Here is a 20166-nt window from a genome sequence, read left to right as displayed (position 1 = left end):
CTAGAGTAATAGATATTTATTTAAAATAATAGTAATAGTTATAGATAATTAAAAAACTACTAACATTAACGTGAAAATTAATTAGTTTTTTTTTAAATATTTATATCTAAATGCAAATATTCGTACATCTCGGGCTTGAGTATCACCATCCGCATCCACGGGCTCTCATCCGAGGTAATATATTTTATTTAATTAATAATTAATAATAATGATATTAAAAAAATAATAATAGTAATAATAACGCGTAGAAAAAATGGAATAATTAACATGATTAATCAACGACTTGTGCCGTCGCTGGACCCTTCTCAGTGACTACCAACGACCGACTTGCGTCTTGTATTGAGGAACGGTAATTTTTAAATATTTTTAACTTATAGGGCGCAACAAAAAAGTAACAGAGGATTTTAACGGACTAATGGCGTAATTGAAGCTCGTTAATTAAATCCTTATTATTTAATACTCACATCTGTTTTTTCGTATATTTTCTCACTTTAATAACGTTAACGAATCTCGCGGGCCTTAAATACTTAATAATAATTTAATTATTGACAACAAAATGAGTCGAGATTTGGGAGAGTTCCGGCAAACACGAGAGCGAGCGTTAATTATTTTAATAAACAGAGATCATACAACGAAACGAACGACAGCTGATGACGAAGGCTCTCGAGGTTTTAAATAATCGGGGGCACGCTACGAAAATTAAATATTTCGATGATTAAGGGCCGGGTGGGGGTTCGGGCTAAGGGTCGAGGGAGTAAAAAAGACGGGAAGCTGAGGATAAAGAATCGAGTTTGTCAAGTACAAGACCTGACTCGGTCCATAAACCGCATCCATAAAATTCGAATCCTTGGGAATTTTGGTTTCGGATAAAGTTTTAGCTTGGGTTTTAAAGTTTAAGGAACCGGGTCGAGTTATCGGGAAATTGGGGTAATAAGGGCTTAAAGGGAGTGACTAGCGGCGGCGAGCTCTACAACTAAACAACAACAACAGTATTTTCAGTTATAACAACATTAACAAGTAAGTTTCGCGCGTGTGTACGACGTGTGTCTCGGTCGTGTCCGAGTCCGCCTTTTCTTTCATCGTATTTATTATTATTATTTTTAAATTTAATATTTTACATAATTTTGTTTTAAATAATATACTTTTTTTTAAAATTGTTATTATTTTTTTCTCACATTTTTCACTTACGGAGCATCGTCTTGTGCGTCAGTCAAGGATACTCTCGTTTTATCTTCATACGCATTTAGTAGGCTGAGTTTAGCGCGCACGCTTTCTTACTTAAATATTGGACCGATGATGATGATGATAATGATGATAAATAATAATAATAATCATTGTTATTATTACTCAAGATGATCATAATAATGATAATTATGATGATTATAATTGTGGGAATTTAAAATCGTGACGCTGCTAAGAATCCCTGGTGTCACTTCCACGGGCACGATGGCTAGCCAAGCAGAATTGCGGTCGTCGAGAAGATCCTGGTTCTGGGGATGGTAACGTCGGCTCGTCGTTGATAATACCATTGCTACGATCAAGTCGTTTTGGATCGTTGCCGACTCTGACTGGTAAACTGGACCACCGGGTCAGATTAACAGCTGAGTCGGAATTATGAGTGCGTTGTTGTTGATGATGCTGGTGATAATGGTGTGGCTGCGGCTGTTGCTGCTGTTGCTGCAAATTTTGATGCGGTTGCGGCTGCTGCTGATGATGCTGGTGATGAACTCGATGTAGTCGGAATTTATCTTGATTGATGTCCGTCTTGGTGATTAAATTCGTAGATGGACGTGCCGACGGTGTGCACGTATCGGGGCTGGACTCAACGTTACCGGTTCGCTTATCACGATTATTTTTTGACTGTGATTGTTGCAGCGGCTGCGGCTGTTGCTGCTGTTGCTGCTGCTGCTGATGATAGTGGGTTTGATTAAGCGGAGTCCGGTCGCGGTGAGTCGCGGCCCATCACCCACGGCTCTACATACCAATAGGCGGCACTTGAATGTACCGGTAGATGTAGAGACGGTAATCCTTGCTGGCAAGTACTACAGATCCGTCATCCATAAGAGCAACGTCAAAGCACTGGGCGTGTTTTACTTTACTCTCCAATGCGGACACTAATTGGCCTTCTTGTGTGAAGATTGTCAAGTTGAAATTATTGTGATTATCAGCGATAAGTATTTCACCAGCTGCATTTATACCAACGCCGATTGGATAATTAGTAATCCCTTCACCGCCAATTTGCCTCAAGTAAGTACCATCATAGCCAAATACTTTAACACAGTGAGCGCGATTGTCACTGATAAATATTTCCTGCTTGTCATTTACTACGACACCGTTTGGAAACTCGAGATGCTTTGAGCATCCGAATTTCTGGAGCACGTTTCCACTTTGATCGAATATTATAACACGCATTACTTTACACTCGACCACGACGATACGTCCCTTTGAGTCAACTGTAACACCACGTGGATGCTGGAGAATATTCGCGCCAAATTTACGCACAAACTGTCCGTACTGATTGTAGATTTGAATTTGATGTGTGGGTGAGCGTTCTGTTACAATTATGTCACCGGAAGGACGTACAGCGGCAACACGGTTCGGGTAAAGAAGTTGTCCGTCGCGTTTTCCGCACTCGCCAAACTGAAACTTGAATCTGCCCTCTTTGTCAAATATCTGGATGCGATGATTATTCGTGTCAGCGACAATAATATTTTGTGCATTGACGGCAACACCCGATGGTTCAGTAAATTGTCCCTCCATGACGCCAAACTCTCCAAATTTACAATGATAAATCATCTTTTGACGTTTTATTTGTGACTTTGGTGGGAATACTATTGAGGCGGACATTAATTTCGATGTAAGATCCAGGACGGAGTCTGCAGAAGTTGGACCACCACCGCCATTAGTGTTTGCTATTGCATAGTGATCATTTGCGTTAACTGAGTAAGCATCACTGCCACCTCCATTGCTCCACTTTTCGTATGGATTATTCATGCCATTTAGATTTAGATCGGTGATTGTGGTGGAGAATGGCCCGAGGCTGTTTGCCGTGCTGAACCTCTTTGAGATTACATTGCTCTCGAAGGACGAGGGTGAGGTCGATGCGCATGTCGATGTGGTTGACACTAGGCCATTGCTGTAAGGCCGATCTAGTAACAAACCGCCGAGAGATCCAGCACTGCCTGGACCGCTGCTAGGATTGCTTCCACCGCCGTTCCCATTAGTTAGTGCCGTTGGTCGTGCTATTGGTGGCTGTTTACTGGGTCCAACACTGTTGCTGTCAGCGCTGCTGCGTACGTAACCAAACGTATTTCTCACACCCACTTGAATGGCCTGATAATTGCTGACGAATTCCAAATCCGACTGGTTTGTTATTTCAGGCGAATAGCTGAGCAACTGCTGTAGTTTTGAGTCCAATATTTTTTTTACCATCAGCACCTCGGTGACGGTGGTAAACTTGGTCAATCTGTCAACAAATTCACAAGTCTGTTGAATTTTATCGACCATTTCATTGGCTTTTTGCGTCACTACACCCAGCGAAATCTGTTTGGCGGAGAATACTGATTCCAATTCTTTAAGTAATTCTTGTTTGCGTTCCTCCAACATTGATCGGTAAAATTGGAAGGTATCATTTATTTCATTTTGTGCTTTGTGATACTGGATTTGTAATTTAGCACCGCCTTGATCAGCGGCTTTTATTGCCGTACGTATTTCCGAAGCTTTGGCTCGACAATCGGCAACTGTTCTTGTCACTATTTCAAGTTGCTGTGACCCGACTTCAGAAATGTGACCGCAATCGTGAAGTGGGGCTGGATGGTCACTTATTGTGCACTCTTTACAAACAGTAAGGTTGCACGAACGACAAAAGTATTTAAGTAATTCGTTTTTGTGACGTAAACAGCCAAGTGTTTTTTCACCATTGGTCGTTCCATTGCTGCCATTGGTGATCATTAAATTTGCTCGGGATTCAGAGTGAGCCTCTAATTTTGAGTCACCGAGATTGAGAACCCGGTGGCCCTCAAAACAGTGCATGAATTGGTGTGCCATTACGCAATTGGGACAAAGAAAATTAGCACAATCAAAACAACGTGCTACTGCGTCTGATTCTGTTGATTTACAACCTGTACACCTTACTCCACGTCCGAGACGACAGTTACAAGTTCCGTCGCCCGGTTTGCCTGTGTCCAGGCAGATATCACAACTGTCGACGTCACAGATCGCTGAGTCACTTGCTGGCGGTGAGCTCCCGCTCACGGTCACCGGGGACAACGAAACCAGGGAGCCGAGGGAATTTGCGCGTGATTCCAACGAGGGTGTCGGGGAGGCCATCTTCAGTCAACCGGCATCCCTGTAACAAAAATAACATTTTTTTATTACCATATTTTTTAAATAATTAACAATTATTCATTCAAATAAATCCTCTTAAAAGATTTTTCATCATTATATTTCACTATCGTTTTGTTCATTCAATATCGACCGACAGCAATATTTTCATCTGAACCTACTGTGGTAATTACGTTTAAATATCAACTGATTGAAACATAATAAACTTTTTAATATAGAAATTCTATTGTCTGTAGAGATCAATTGTTTGTTAATTTAAATAAAAAGTTATTGTTTTAATTGAAATTAAGCTTCCTTTGTACAGAAACATTTAATTATAGATTAAAATAGCTTATCAATGACCATTCAAAGAATTGTTTTAAAATGGCTTCGATAATAAATCGCTCGGAAAATAATTTATTAAAGTTTATATAATGTAATTGTACAACGAATGAAGTAAAAATTTGAGGTAAGGAATTTTAAAAATTTAAAACGACTGTCCCCCATGTTTATTAGTTTAATTTATAATAAAGGCAGAAAGTGTCCCTGGTATTTTGCGACGTTAGACAGACTAAATTGACTAGATAGAATTAATGTAGGACTCAAGAAGGAGCAGATTCCCACGCGCCAAAGGACGTTCGTTCTCTGTTCGATACACTCTGCACCCACCACAAGGATACTCGACCCTTTAATTAAATCGCTCCAGCCTAGCCATCTTTCACCCAACCACTCCGACATCCTGCGAGCACAAGAGACAAAGACCCCAAGTCCAGGAGTACAAATCGAACGGAGAAGCACAAGAAAAATAAAAAAAATATAAAATAAAAATGAACGAGGACGAAGACGAGAAGGAGTAGGAGTAAGAGACGAAGAAGCGGTGAAAGACCAAGGTCACGAGCTTGAAGGTTATCGCTCCTTCTACTCCCACAGTACTTCTCATCTCCATTGAATCATCCTGCACTCTCTCTTACCCACACACTCACACACTAACACACATGGCTGTCTACTCTGGCTAGAGCCCAACCCGGACCACTTGGCAGTCTTGGGAGTCCCGATAAATTTACGGTGGCGACGACCAAGAACGATGAACGAACAACTCCAAGAAACACGATTTCGCTTGCATCCACCACCTCATTCCCTCCACGTCTTTGAGTTTTTTTTATTATTTACTTTTCTAAGAAATAAGGAAGCCGAACCTGACACAAAGACCAACCGCCGCGGTTCGTCTCCAGGAAGAAAACCACCAACATCAACATCAACATCAACATCACCGGCAGCAATAACAGCAGCAGCAGCCTCTGCAACTTAAATCCAATGCCTACCCAAGCTCTGGCAATAAGATTCCTTTTCGCTTTTATACTCCAAGAACGATACCTCTTATATTATATATGTGTATTATGCTACTTGTACATCAGGGCTTTCGACCTTCGTGCAGGAATTTCGATGCAACACAGAGATACGCGGGGTTAACGTTCCATGCTTCGCGGAATACTCTTCCTCCTCAGTAGTACATATATATAGAGAGAGAAGAGTGAAGAATGCACCAACGAGACCTCACTTACTTACTTTACTTTACTTACTTACTTACAATGACTTGACTTGTTGCAAAGAAATACATCTCGCTCAAGACTGACAAAAGTCATCCACCCTTACTCAGCCTTCGCTCCCTTCCCCTCTCTCCCAGCCACCCGCCCACCCACTTCAACATAAATTTACATTGGAACAATTGTTAAACAGTGTCCGGAGTTATGACAAATGTGAGCTGCGACCATCGAAAAGTTTTTGCCAATTCAATCCAAGAGAATGCTGAGTCGCAATTTATAAACCTGAGTGTCCTTCTTAATAAAATTACAGCGGACGTAACTTAAACTTACTGGCATGACATCCGTTCCTTTAAAAGTACCCGACACTTGGATCTTATCTATAGAATCTTTGGATTTTTATTATATTTTTTACGGGCGAAATATATTTACAAGAGGAAATTGTTCAAGTTCTTTCAGCTACCTGATCCAATAAGATTACACCATCCAAATAAATTCCGCTCCAATTACTACAATACCAATAACTTGTGATATTTATTTTTTTTATCAGACTAGACTGTCCAAAATTTATTTACTTTTTTTTGTCATTCAAATTATCGTAAATCGGAATGAAAATTTTAATAAAAAATAATTTGTTTCGTAAAAGTCGTGGGTTTGTGTCAATCCCAAAAAAAGTTTAATATTTCCATTTAGACGTCAGAGAAAAAACATTAAGCCCGAATAGAGACTAGACTATTTTCCCGATGGTTCATTTCGTTGGATTTTTCCTGCTCTTTCTTACGTTATTTTCTTATTATTCTCTCACTTTCTTTAATTTTATCTTTTCAGAGTTTATATGGTGAATTTAACGACTCCATCTTGCCGCATCGCTTGGCATAGTACTTTGGGTGGATGGTGACTTGCCGGATCGCAAAGCCCTACGCAGATGTAACCGCATTTGGCGTGGCATAAGCTTTGCATAAACTCCTAGAGTGCTGTTGCCTCTTGCTGACGTTATTTCTCTCTCTGTTACTCTCATTTGCTTTACTTTACTTTTACTCCTGTTCTCACTCTTATTTTGTTTTGCTGGTTGGTTGGTTGGTTGGCTGGGTCTTCTTTTGCCTACACGTCAGCTATTTCAGTTGTCTCTTATATGTTAAATACGTTTCATCCTTTGCGACTCTACTCAAACTTCAATGCTACTGGGAGCGACGCGAAACGGGATTAAAGTCTGCGGACAGGTACTTTAACTGGTTCTGGAAAAATTTCGAGATTTTGCTCTGGATGAAAGAATAAAAATAAATGAATAAAATTCTGTCTATAGATATATTTATATAAATATGTATAAAGAGAGCGAGGCTTGTAGATAGAGATTACTTTTTCCAGATGCTAACAAAAAGTCTACGAATACACGCAGAGAATTTTTGGGGTAAAAATTGCTTATGAAATTTGGTACTGAGGACATCGAGCCAGTAACTGAATTTTTACTGTTGTCAGTAGAAATGACACTTCATTTACATGCTATCGAGTACTACGTTTTACAGTCTACATGAAAAAAAATTTAGATATTTACTACGTGTCCTCACAATATCAAACTTTTTGGGAAATTTTCATGTACCTGAAGATCAAAACGTTTTTCGCATGAGGAAAAAAAAATTGGAAAGTAAAAAATCCACTGGATGACGAGATTTTTGAAATTTTCGTATATAGATGTCGGTATGTCAGCCAAAAATCTTAGGCCACCTCCAGCCTCCAGAATTATACCCCTTAAACAGTCTAATTACCTAAATTTCTTAAATTTTCGTTGCATGAAAAACGTTTCGTCCCTTTTCTGGATAAATCTCCGAACTGAAAAGTAATAATTTTTTCAGAAATCGATAAAAACATCTATTCTGTTACACGTGCGTTAATGGAAAAATTAAAATTCACAAATCTCTTGAACATTCTGTTATAATTATCAAAATTTGAAGCTTTTTTTTACGCAATAGCAGCACTAAATAATGTTTTTAACTCATAATTTTAATTATGAAAAAAATGTAATTACGAGGCTTACCCAGAAAGAGGGCGGTTTCGATCTTTAAGTATATAAATTTTCTGTAAAAAATTATCCACTCGTAGGGTAAAGGTTCCATTTATGGCCACTGCTCCATTTTTGGACATTTAATACTTTATTTAAATTAATGAAGAAGTCTAAAATAAAATTACCATTTTAATAGAGGGACAAAAGTATCTTCAAACATTTTAAAAAATTAATTATGTTATCGCGTCTTTTACAAACTACTTTGTTTAATTTTTCCAAGTGTCCAAAACAGACCAAAATTGGTACCTCTACCCTAGTGTTCCACTATAAAAAATCTAAATAAAAATATATATTTTATACGAATTATTCAAACGCTACGGGTTATTAAATAATTGTATAAATTTTAATGAATATTCGGTAGATTGATGTATTTTTGTTATTGACGCGTATCTGTGCGTGACAAAAAGCCAGAGGCGATGCCAAAACTCGTTATTCCAAAATAGCATATCCGCCAGTTGTCGAGAGATTGATATTTTTTAATTTACTTTATTTTCGTTTATTCATTTTTATAAAAAATACACTATCAATCTATTGGTGAATTTCTTTTAAGACTAAAATAGCACTAGATCCAATCAATATTTCTATTATTATTACTATTATTATTATTTTTTTTTTTTTTTTTTATCAAGATGACTAAAACTTTTTTTCATAAATTACAATTCAAACTTGTAATACTTTTTCAACCATATATTTATTGTCCAATGATACTATAGTACACTATCTCGACAAAGTAAAAAAAGTGATTTATAGTATTTTTATAATGTCGGAAAAGTTGAAATTTTTTTCTTCAATATCGATGCAATCAAGCAAATAATAAGCTATTGTTACTTTCAATACAACTTTATTTCCTCAGAAATGATATTAAATATTTATTTTTTTTCGTCTCCACTAAACGAAGTCTACAATAAAATTACTGTTGGTGATATTAAAAAGTAACCAGACGTACAGAAAGCATACTATGTAATTACGATGAATAAAGTTTAAACGATATGTATTTTCTAGTCTTTTCTCGACCCTCCTGACGTCCTCGAGGACGTGGAACCTGGAATGGATCGATGAATATATGTGGGGAATATCTAGTGGTCTCTCATTCCTACTCCACCCTCTACCCTGCTTTAGCTTTCTCGTCATTCCCAGTTTTATACATATCATATATTTTCCATATTCATCGAAACCTTTATATTACTTTTTTTTTTTATTCTTTACAAATAAAACCCATTATAAAAAAATAAATTAACTTTTACAGAGTTAATTTCCCAGGGAAATTTTATTTTCATTTCATTTAAATCATTTTATATTTTTTTTAATTATTTCAATAATTCGTTTTTTTTTTAAACAAAAATAGACGTTATGTTTGCGAGCAAAAGTAATCGAAGTCAAGTGTAATCAGAGCTCATATATTTGCATGACTGTGTCCAAACATAAGAGCGAATATTACACGAACCTCGTGTGGATCATTGGGCTGGAAGTTAACGGATAATTTCGTTGAATTCATTGAATTAGGATGTTAGAATACCATAGAATATTCAGTAACAATTTATCAATATATATATTGATAGACGTATGTAGTATGTATGTAAATATTTGTTGAAGTAATAAATTTTCAAAATTACAATGGGAATTATTCAGTATTTTATATTTTTTATTTTAAATTTTAATTTTAAATCAGACAGTGGATGTAATTTAATAGCTCCGAGGAACACTGAGTACTCTGTTCAAAAGAGATGGAAATCTTTTGTATAATTTTTTTTTTTATGGATAATTGTTTGAGTAGCAAAGTAATCGGAGCTCTGGTGAAAATAGATATCATGGTTTGTTGTAAAAATAAATCTCGTATAGCCAACGTTATGCAATCACTTAGTCGTTTAAAAATTTTCTCTTTTCGTCATCACTACAACCCCTGTCCAGTAAACGCCATTTGGTGTAATCGACTTTTGTTATTATTATTATTATTATTATTTAAGAGTTTTTATTAGATTATCTGTGTAAATTTTTTTTCACTACGACCGACAATTTAATATCTCTGGTGGTCTTGTGTTACGAGATCTGTACATATGGACGTGCAGAATTTTATACCCGGTTACGTTTTATTACGGTCTTTTTTTATTTTTTTTAAAAGTTATTTTGCTGATGTGAGATAATGTAAGTTTTTATATTATTTTTTTTTCTTTAAATTTATTGTTTTTGAAATTATATGAAAGCGTTTAAAAAAATCCATATCATAGTCAAGTTGAATTTAACAAATCACGAATGTATGATAAATGAATTTTAATATAAGTTTCAGATCAAGTAATAAATATATGTGTATATAGGAAGTAATCAATCATTTAGAGATAAAATTTTTTTTTTCATAGACATCGACCTTGGAACCTTGAAAAGCAAGTGAGAACCTTGATACGTGGACCATAACCTCGACTCGGCGTGTGTTCTCGACATCGTGGTGAATTCGATTTTCGTTGGTTGTAGGAGAAGCTTAGCAGCAGCAGTAAACCCGGGTATAGTGTTGTATATATATTGGTTTGTTGTGTGTCTATATATATGTCGATGTAAATTTGTGTGAGTAAGTCAGTGTATGTGTGTGTGTGTGTGTGTGCGGAAGGGATGTTGGCAACCAAAGCACTACCGAATATAGTAAACGAAGAGGAAGAGAGGAGGATGAGATGTGAAATGTATATAGAGTTTACGAATTGGAGAGACTGAGACAAGACGATTCGTCGAGCAGTGTATAGTCCCTCGCGATTCATCCGGCAATGGCTTGCACGCCTTTCTCCCTGATGGTTGAATGCACCCCGTGGCGAGGGACGACGCGTCTGGTTACCATGGCTACACCGCATCGACCGTCTCCTCCAACCCCGCGTTTTACCCCGTGTTCATGTTCTATCCAGCTATAGGGAGAGAGAGAGAGGGAGAGAAAGAGACCGACAGTAGGGTAGAGAGAATATAACCAGGGTCGGTGGAATAGAACCACGCCGCGAACTGACGCCGGTGAACAGCAAATGCGATGAGAGGGACCACCGTCTATACTACCCTTCTATATCCCTATCCCTTTCTCTTCTCTGCTCTTATTTTCTCACTCCCTTGTACTTTCTCTTGCTATTCGTTTACTTGCTCGCTCTTTCACCGCGACAACCCCGACAGTGCATCGCCCTTCTATTTCAACGCAACTCAATTGTGCGTTCGTTTGTATACTTGTCTACTGGGTGACTATTTTCTTGCGTAACACTTTCTATTCATATACAATATTTATATACTTTTTTTTATACACCTACATTTATTTTTCTTTATATAATATTAGAAAATAGTTTACATAAATAATATATATAAATAAATAGAAAACTTGGAGACATAGAATCGATTAATTGCTTCCAAGTACTGGAGAATAATGAAATGATTAATTTCAACGATTTTATTAATTAATAAAAAATAATAGATGAGATTGTTTAAGAATTTCTTAATGAGTTCAAGTGAGTGTGGAAGTAAAGTTTTTTTTATTTTTTTAAATTAACAAAGATAGAAAAAAATATTGAAAGCTTTCAGCGATGAAAAGATAAAAGTAAATTATCGAAATAATTTTTTTTTATTTTTCAATAAATTTAATTGAACGTGAGTAATGGAATAAAAAAAATTTGTTGAAAACTTTGAATCGAACTAAAGGGTACTCCATTTAATAAAGGAAAAGTATAAAAATAAAAAAATGATATAAATTAATGAAATTAATTGAATGATGATTCAAAATCAACATTCGATATATAATTTAAATAAACGTGTGTTAACGTTATAAGATGGGCATTAATAGAAGAGATTATTGTAGTAATTTGATCACCCGGTAGGTATAAACGCATTTCCGGCGACAAGCCAGAAAATCAATATCAAACGTCGCAATCATCAAAGTCATTAGCGGCGCGTCACTCGACGATGCAGGCTAACCAAGGCAGTACCACAGAAATTCTAGATTTTACCGGTATGACCGATCAATACTGTATTAAAACACACGCACATGTACATACACATGCACATATAAATATATACACATATATAACGATCAATCAAAAGAAGATTTATTACACACCCGTTTACTTTCGTTTTATTATAACTACACAATATAATATCAAGTACTATATCTTATGCTACATTCTTATCTCTATTACTATTTTTTTTAATAAATAAGGGTAAATGTATAAAGCTTCTGTTATCGCATAATCAATAGCGTTTATGATAATTTTATTTGACCGCGGATTATGTCCAGTGCGTGTGTTTATCAGCATAAAAAGGTGATGAGGAAAAAAATATATAAAATAGTGAGAGCTCGGATGGAAAGCGAAAGGGTGTAGTGGCAGTAACGAGACAACGGCTGTCGGGATCAATAAAACTTTCTGTGTACAGTACAACTGTACATTTATTATATATATAATTATTATTATTATTATTATGAAATGATAATTTTTGTAGAGGATATTATTGGTTTTTAAATATAAAGTATAGTTAAAATGTACAGAAAGAGATGAGAATAAAAATATATATAAAATAATTAGTAAATAAAATGAAAAAATAATGAGAACCACGGAGAGTTGTCCCTGAATTTTCTATCGTCGCGATTCATAAACCGTGACCGTGTGAGTAAGCGAGTAGAGCGACTGGTTAGTATTATTATTATATATACATATATGTATATGTATATGTATATATAGAGTATTATGTAGGAAAGAAAAAATGTATTATACATACGGTATAGTGTATGTGTTTATATCAGACATATATATATATATATATATATATATATATATATACAGAGATAGTGGTTGTGTAGAGAACGTATGCCGCCCGCGACGACGTTTCCGGATGATGCTGTGCGGCCGTTCCGCTGTAGAAATTTTACGAGTTCGAGTGGTAGGTGAACTTGTTAGTTCGCGAATCGCATCGCGGATATACCAAAGCGCGGACTGCGATAGAAGATACTCTGTGTAAACTGTCCGTGTCCGTGTCTATGGCTATGCAGTGAACGAGCAAAAGATAAAATGAAAAAAAAATAATAATAATAAAGCGGACAAAGTGAAAGAGACAACAAAAAATGAGAAAGAGATGGGGCGTCACGATAAAGAGATAGGATTTAGAGTAAGAGAGATAAGAAAAAGGTTAGATGGAGCGCGAAAACAGCTTTTATATGTATATGTATATGTATTGTTATTATTATATATGTGGTATAAAGCGAGAAGAAAAATGAAATAACGAGTAGTGTAGGATACAAATGGAATAAGAGAATGTAGTTGTTGTGATGCCGCGAGAGGTCACTGTACTCTCTGAGAGATCGTGCAGCCACGCCGGTTACGGAAGGTCACCATCCGGACGGACCGACAGACCGACCGATGAACGAGCCAGTGTACTGTAGTGTAACTTGCATTCGTCGATTATCCAAGTTCGCGCTTACTACTCCCTACACTCTGCTCTGTTCTCTACGTTTTCATATTTTTTTCTCTTTCTCTGCACTCTGTTCTCTGTACCCTCTGTACTTTGGTTGTAGTGATGGCGATGGCAATGGCGATGGCAATGTTGGTGGTGGTATTGCTGCTGGGTATATCGATTCTCGAAGCTTCCGCTTCTCACGCCCTCGTTGACGAACCGGACTCGAATACTCTCGCCGGATATTATAAAATATTTGCATGCCAAGCGGAGCAATCTCCCATTACAAAATTCAATTACTGATGAGTTTCCTTTGCTCTCATTGAAAGCCAATTGCCAATGGAATCGCTTCAGACAGATTATCATTTTCATCTTATATATATATTTATATTATTTTACTTTTTTTACTCAGTATTTTGTCTCAAATTCATCTTCTTTCTCTTTCCGTAAATATTGATAAATTTACGTCAGATACTTCCGGGACTGTCATCAGTGAGTCATTGCACCCATAAGTTGATTTATTTTAATTTATTCTGTATTTATAATTAGTTACGTAATTACATTACGTACTGATGTGACTTTTAAACATTTTGATAATTTAGTGAAGACTTTTTTTTTTAAATATTACGATTGGAATAAAAAAATGAATGTCAGTACATTGGAAAAATAAATATTCGTTTAGTGAAGTGGGAACTGCGGTTCAAGCACCGTTTGACCGGTCGCGATGACTCACTGACAAGAGAATCAGCACAAAGCCCGCCGTTATTCACAATTCCACGCCTCGTGTCTCGTTTAGTAATCCACCAACAATTTAATACGCGATAGAATTCTCACGCAAAATGTCGGATCCTTATCCTCCAGTCATTGATTTCTTTTATAAAAAAAATAAAAAAAAAAGTTTTAATCTCCGACTATTTTCAAATAATTAATTCCTTATCTCTTATCTTTCTTGTTTTGTTGCATTATTAATTATTAAAACACTTATTATCATTGATATTGGAATTGGAATTACTGTTGCTAAATAACCGGAAAAGATTAATTTACAAATAATAAAAAAAAATTTACCGAGACAAGTTCAATTACATTAATAAAAGTTACTAATCAGTCGTGAGCCTGAGGTCAATGTCATTGATTAAAATTTTATTATTTTTAAAATATTTATATGGTTATCTCTATACTATAAATACCATATATATATAATATAAGTAATTTAAAAAGTTCCACTTGAGACTCGATACTCGATGATGTTCTCAACGATTTATAAAAATTTATTATGACACTGAAGTTAGCCGACGTGTAATAATTTTTGGACTTTTTTTTCAACAATAAATTATATAAAAAAAAATATTTGAAAAAATTGCACCTGCAGTTTTTTAAATTTTCTACATGTGCATATTTTTAGTTTTTTTTTTTTTTAATTTGAATGGTGGAAAACAAAATCTGAAAATTGAAAATTGTCTGCTAACTTCAAGGTCATAAATTTATGATCCTGAAGTTAGCAGAAATTTAAAAATTTTTGAATTTTTGTTTTTCAAAAAATCAATCAAAAAAATAAAATGAAATTATGCACATGTAGAAAATTTTAAAAATTACAGGTGCAATTTTTTAAAATATTTTTTTTTCTATGGTTTATCTTCTGAAAAAAAAATTCAAAAATTACTAGACGTCTGCTAACTTCAGTATCATAAATTTATTGCCTATATTTGTTATTAATATTTATGTTTGATACTTTTCTTAGCCTGTATTCTTCGTCTTATTCCTCATCTTTATTCTGTATATTAGCTTGAGTAAGTTTCCCACAATATCGCAAGCTATTGGTCCTCCTTCACAAAGTGCTGAGGATTACCCAGTAAAGGCACTTGGTTCGGGTCGACGAGCTCTCGTGAAATAGAGACTCAGCGCACACCTGTGGCGTTAACGATTATCGTGAGACAAGAGAGTAAGAGTAGAGGACGAGCTTCGAGCTTCAAGTTTCTCTCCTAGTTGCTTGGCTATTATTTTATACATACATTTAAACTTGCATATATATGTACACATGTATTTATATATATGAAGATTAATGTGGTAGTGAATAGAATAAGACGAATAAAAAGAGGTAGTTCTCGAAACGGTCTCTTGTACCCTACCACCCTCGATCTAAACCCATATATACCTTACTCAAGTAGAGATATATAAATATATATGTATATGTACCTTTACTTTACTTTTGTACCGTGTGTTTTCTATTCCCTCGAGTCACTGAAAATTTACTAAAGATCGTAACAAGATAAATTTACCCGGTAGTCACTGAAAATAATTGTTTACTTTAACTAGGATAGATGTTAAAAATACAACCATTAGTGTAGTGTAGAATTTAGATAAAAATTTTTTTTTTCAACTACGAAAGTTTTATTACTCAAATTTGCTTGAGAATTAATTGAATATGAGTGTGAATATAGCAGACGTCAGACAAATTTAAAATTATTAATGAGTAGAGTAAATAATTAAAAAAATAAAATTTATAAAAAATGCACTTATTAATTTTAAAAATTTTTCAATGCCCATTTTTTAAAAATTTTATTATATTAATTATTTACTTTATTTATTAGTAATTGAATCGTATGCGCCATTTATTTATAATTCGTACGACTACACTGTAAAAAATCGGGAGTGAATTCGGATTTTATTTAACTCGGAGTTTTGGAGTTTTTAAAAAAAACCGCTCTGTATACGGAGTAAATAGGGAGTTTGTCTTTTCAACGGAGTGCTCTGGATTTTATTTAAATCCGCATTCACTCCGCAAATTTTTTACAGTGTATATATCCCGAGTCAAAAAACAAATTCTAGTTTAGTCCTCAAAAGCCTCAATTCCTTTGATATTTTATTTGCCGCCCAGAAAGTAACTCTACTTTAGTACTTAAAATCCTCAATGAAAACTTTGAGGTCTAAATGCGAATAATTTATCGATTTGAAATTATAAGTAAGACCTCAAAATCCTCAACGAATGAAAAGTTAGATTTCGGACTTTGAAAAATTTTAGATCGAAAAGGGAGGGGAGGGAATTCGCCGAATGAGACTTTTGAGGTTCAAATATGGAGATAAAATTATTCCTGTGTTTTGAGTATTTTGATGCTCTAATCCAGATTATGTTACTCCAGTTTTGTCCTCAAAGTGGTAAAATTGGTCGTAACTACTACTTTGAAGACTAAACTAGGATAACTTTCAATACTGCTGTCAATCTTGAAATTCTAAATTGATCCTCAAAAACCTCATTGACAACTTTGAGACGTAAATCCGATTTTGTTTTTTGACTCGGGTAAATAAGATAAGATTAAATATTTATTGGTAAAATATTCCGCGTAAGGATGAAAGTAAAAGTAAGAAAATGTAAATAACTATGATGTTGATTTTAATTACTAGCAAGTCTGACAATTACTTGAATAGTTGAATACCGTGTGCGGCTAACAATCCATTCATCGGACCCATAGTTTCTCACTGTAATTTTATATATAAATATATGGTATCTGAGTCTGTGTGTGTGTGTCGATGTGTACAATACATATATGCACACACGTATATGTACATTATACAACTAGTACTAGCATACTCTTGGGGCGATTGTAGTTGGGGTTTGTTCGCGCTTAATTCTACACCCAGCGCTCAACTACCCTCGTTGGCAACAAAGGACCCGGCTTTAATGGCCGGAGTAACGCAATACGGAAGCCAAGGCGTAAGAGGGAAACGCCATTGTTGGTGGCCCACATGCTACTCATCCCTCTTTAGACATATATACTCAGTTCCACTCACTCACTCACTCAATTTCTTTCTTTTTCTTTCTCTTGGGAGCTATTTCTTTACCGTTAACATGCTTACACTTGGCCAACTTATTGCTTGGACCCGCATGCATCCAACTAACCAGCCACTTTTGCAATTTTTTTTTCTTCCAATTTTTTCTAAGGGTCCTTTCGACATATGTGTAACATAAGAACACTAGATTTAATCATAATTATTATTATTATGCATTCGGGATGAGACCTTTTGTATATATCAACAATGTTTGCACAGTATGGGCATCATTTTATTTAAAACTGTGTACTGTGCAATAAATTTTTTGTTGGATCAATTTACGTAGGTTGTTTTGAGTTTTGTTTGACGTATATCCAATATGACGACGGGCGTATTGTAGACGGAAAAAAAAAATAAAATTGTGTGGGGAATAAAGAAAATAAAATGTGAATTAATGGTAATCTGAAACTTTTAACGGAGGATAATTACGCGAGGGTTTCGTGGCCTTGTGTCATAACTTGATCGATAACTTTGTCTTCAGATAAAATAACTTTTATATTTACTGAGTATTTAATGGAAAATTTTAGCTCTATTAATAGTTTAAATTAAAATTCAATTGATGATTTTATAAATAAAATTGATGGAGGTCGAGATGTACCTGAAGATCGTAACGTTTTTCGCCTAACGAAAAAAAAATTTGGAAAGTAAAAAATCTACTGGATGACTAGATTTCTGAAATGTTTCGCATGTAGATGCTAATATGTCAGCCGAAAATCTTACGCCAACCCTTAATTCCGAAATTACTCCTTAAGCAGTCAAATTGCATAAATTTTTTTCATTTTCGTTGTTCAAAAAACGTTCCGATCTTCAGGTACACAGGTCGAGAACAATGAAGTTGTTTCAGTTTTATTAGTAATAAAATTTGAAAGATAATATGGCAAAGTAGATAACTATTATAATAATTCAGCATTCTTGGAAAATTCAATGAATATTTACGGTACATACTAAGTATTTCGGAAAATACATTTCAAGTTTTATCATTACAAGTTTGAGGTATAGATTAAAAATTCATTTTACTTTCAGTTACAGTACTTTAGTCTGTAATAAAAAATTCATTTTTTACTGTAAACTTTCAATACTTTTTTTTACAAGTATTGAATCGAGTTTGTAAAATGTAAAGGAATAAAATAAAATTAGAAATAAGAGTAATAAAAATGAAACATTGATATGAAAAAATAAAAAAAAACTGAATAGGGAGCTATGAAATGTATCAGTTATATATAAAGTTATAAAGAAAAATGAAATTGACATTAGAGTTCCCTGTGATGCCATATGACGAATTGAATTGAAGAATTCAAACTTCCTGAAAGTCTTTTCAATATAATATACCAAAGAATTTTCGGGTTTTCCATTTGAGGTGACATTATACGTCGGGATTCTTGGGCAAGGAAATTGGAGAAGTAGTTGTAGTAGTGGTGGCAACAATAAATTTAGTGATGGTGATGTTGGTAGCAGCGATACTAAACAGAATTACCAGGGATCGATTTTCGAGTAGACCAACCCCTTGGTTGGTATCTATCCCAAAGTGATGTTAGCAGCAGTATCACGTATCTGTAATAACTCTAGCTCATGATAAAGAATTTAAAAGATGAAAAAGTTATATATTATTTTTTTATCGTGTGATTTTAAATATTTTATTTTTATCCCTGCTCAGAAGTTGGTAATTTGGGGTTGAAGAGTAAAATGATAATGGTGGTTCGGTATAAGAAAATTTAACGATAAATCCGTGTCAAGTTCATTATTCCCTTGCGAGCATTCCCAAGTTCACCTTCACACGAGTGATGAGGACGCGGTCGGTTGAACGAGGGGAGGATCGATACCACCGGGATATGTTCGGTGACGTTTAATTGGCAACCGAGATAGTTGGCACGCGTCAAGGTGCTCGGTAACTCGCGCCACATGTGGTCCAACCATTAAATTCACTTTCATAATTATTCTACACTCTTCATTGTGTTTATCCGTTTAAATTTGAAGCTCACAGCTGCCGCTGCCATTGTCACGACTGTTTACTTCTATAGAAAATTTTTTTTTACTTCAGTTAAATCCATTTTCATAATAAATTGTAAGGCTACGAATATATAGATCGTATTCTACTGTATTTCAACACCAATATCGAAATTAACTCCGTTTTTTTCCATTGTATTCATATATATATTTTAAAGACATGTCTCCACATCAGTATCAGCCGATAAATTTTTTTTCCCTCAAGATTATTTTTCAATTTGTTGCCCACACGCGATACATAACTCACGAGAGGTGGTAGCGCTAGTGGGTGGCATAGATAAGCGGATATTCATAAGAAAAAATAAAAGAAAAATAATAATAAAGAGAAGGAAAAATATATTATTCGTATCCTATGTATTTTTATATACATATATAGTAAGCATGCGAAGCGTTTTTACGAATTATTCGTGACTTTATGATGACGCAAGCAATTTGTTTTAATTAAACCACCAAGTGCAACTAACCGTAAGCTTACTTACGAACCAACCTCCTAAAAATATATATATATATATATATACATATATACTAATAGAACATCGTCTTTCATAGTCGACGCGGCATGTAAGCTTCGCATTTATATCATACTTTACGATCCGACGTTGACAGCTCCAGCAAAGTAGCATACAAATTGGTAAATTATCGCACGCTTCTATTATACCTTCATATATATAAATTATTCTTATTTTTTTCAACTCCCTTCGTCTTATTCATCATGACGATTTTTTTAAAAAAAAGTTATATTTTTTTTTGATAAAGTTACGTAGAAAATTTATATATTTTTTTTTTCTTGTAAAATTTACTTCAATGAGAAAAAAAAAAGCAATAACAATAAATAAAATAAAATTTATGAAGGTGATAACGGTGACGATGATTTAAGTGTAGATGCTATCGTGAAGTAGATAATCGATTGTAGATAGTTACTTTTGGGCATGGATATTATTTATTGTGTGTGTAGATTGTATTTTATTTGATTACAGTATTGGTAGGGTAGAGGAGGGAATGACGAAGGTTTGAATC

General features: G+C 34.8%; 1 protein-coding gene across 3 annotated transcripts in view; it reads right to left on the bottom strand.

The window, feature by feature from the left end:
- Positions 1 to 601: 601 nt before the first annotated feature.
- LOC130664202 (brain tumor protein-like) overlaps positions 602 to 20166 on the bottom strand; it is a 134544-nt gene continuing 114979 nt past the window's right edge. For all 3 annotated transcript variants that reach the window (XM_057464031.1, XM_057464032.1, XM_057464029.1), the window contains one exon: positions 602 to 4348. In XM_057464031.1, the coding sequence (XP_057320014.1) occupies positions 1975 to 4329 (2355 nt within the window). In that variant the 5' untranslated portion in view covers positions 4330 to 4348 and the 3' untranslated portion in view covers positions 602 to 1974. The remainder of the gene's footprint in view (positions 4349 to 20166) is intronic.

The sequence above is a fragment of the Microplitis mediator genome, chromosome 2, assembly GCF_029852145.1.
Source record: "Microplitis mediator isolate UGA2020A chromosome 2, iyMicMedi2.1, whole genome shotgun sequence".
Taxonomy (NCBI): domain Eukaryota; kingdom Metazoa; phylum Arthropoda; class Insecta; order Hymenoptera; family Braconidae; genus Microplitis; species Microplitis mediator.
The sequence above is the reverse complement of the archived record's forward strand: the minus strand, read 5'-3'. Positions and strand labels throughout refer to the sequence as shown.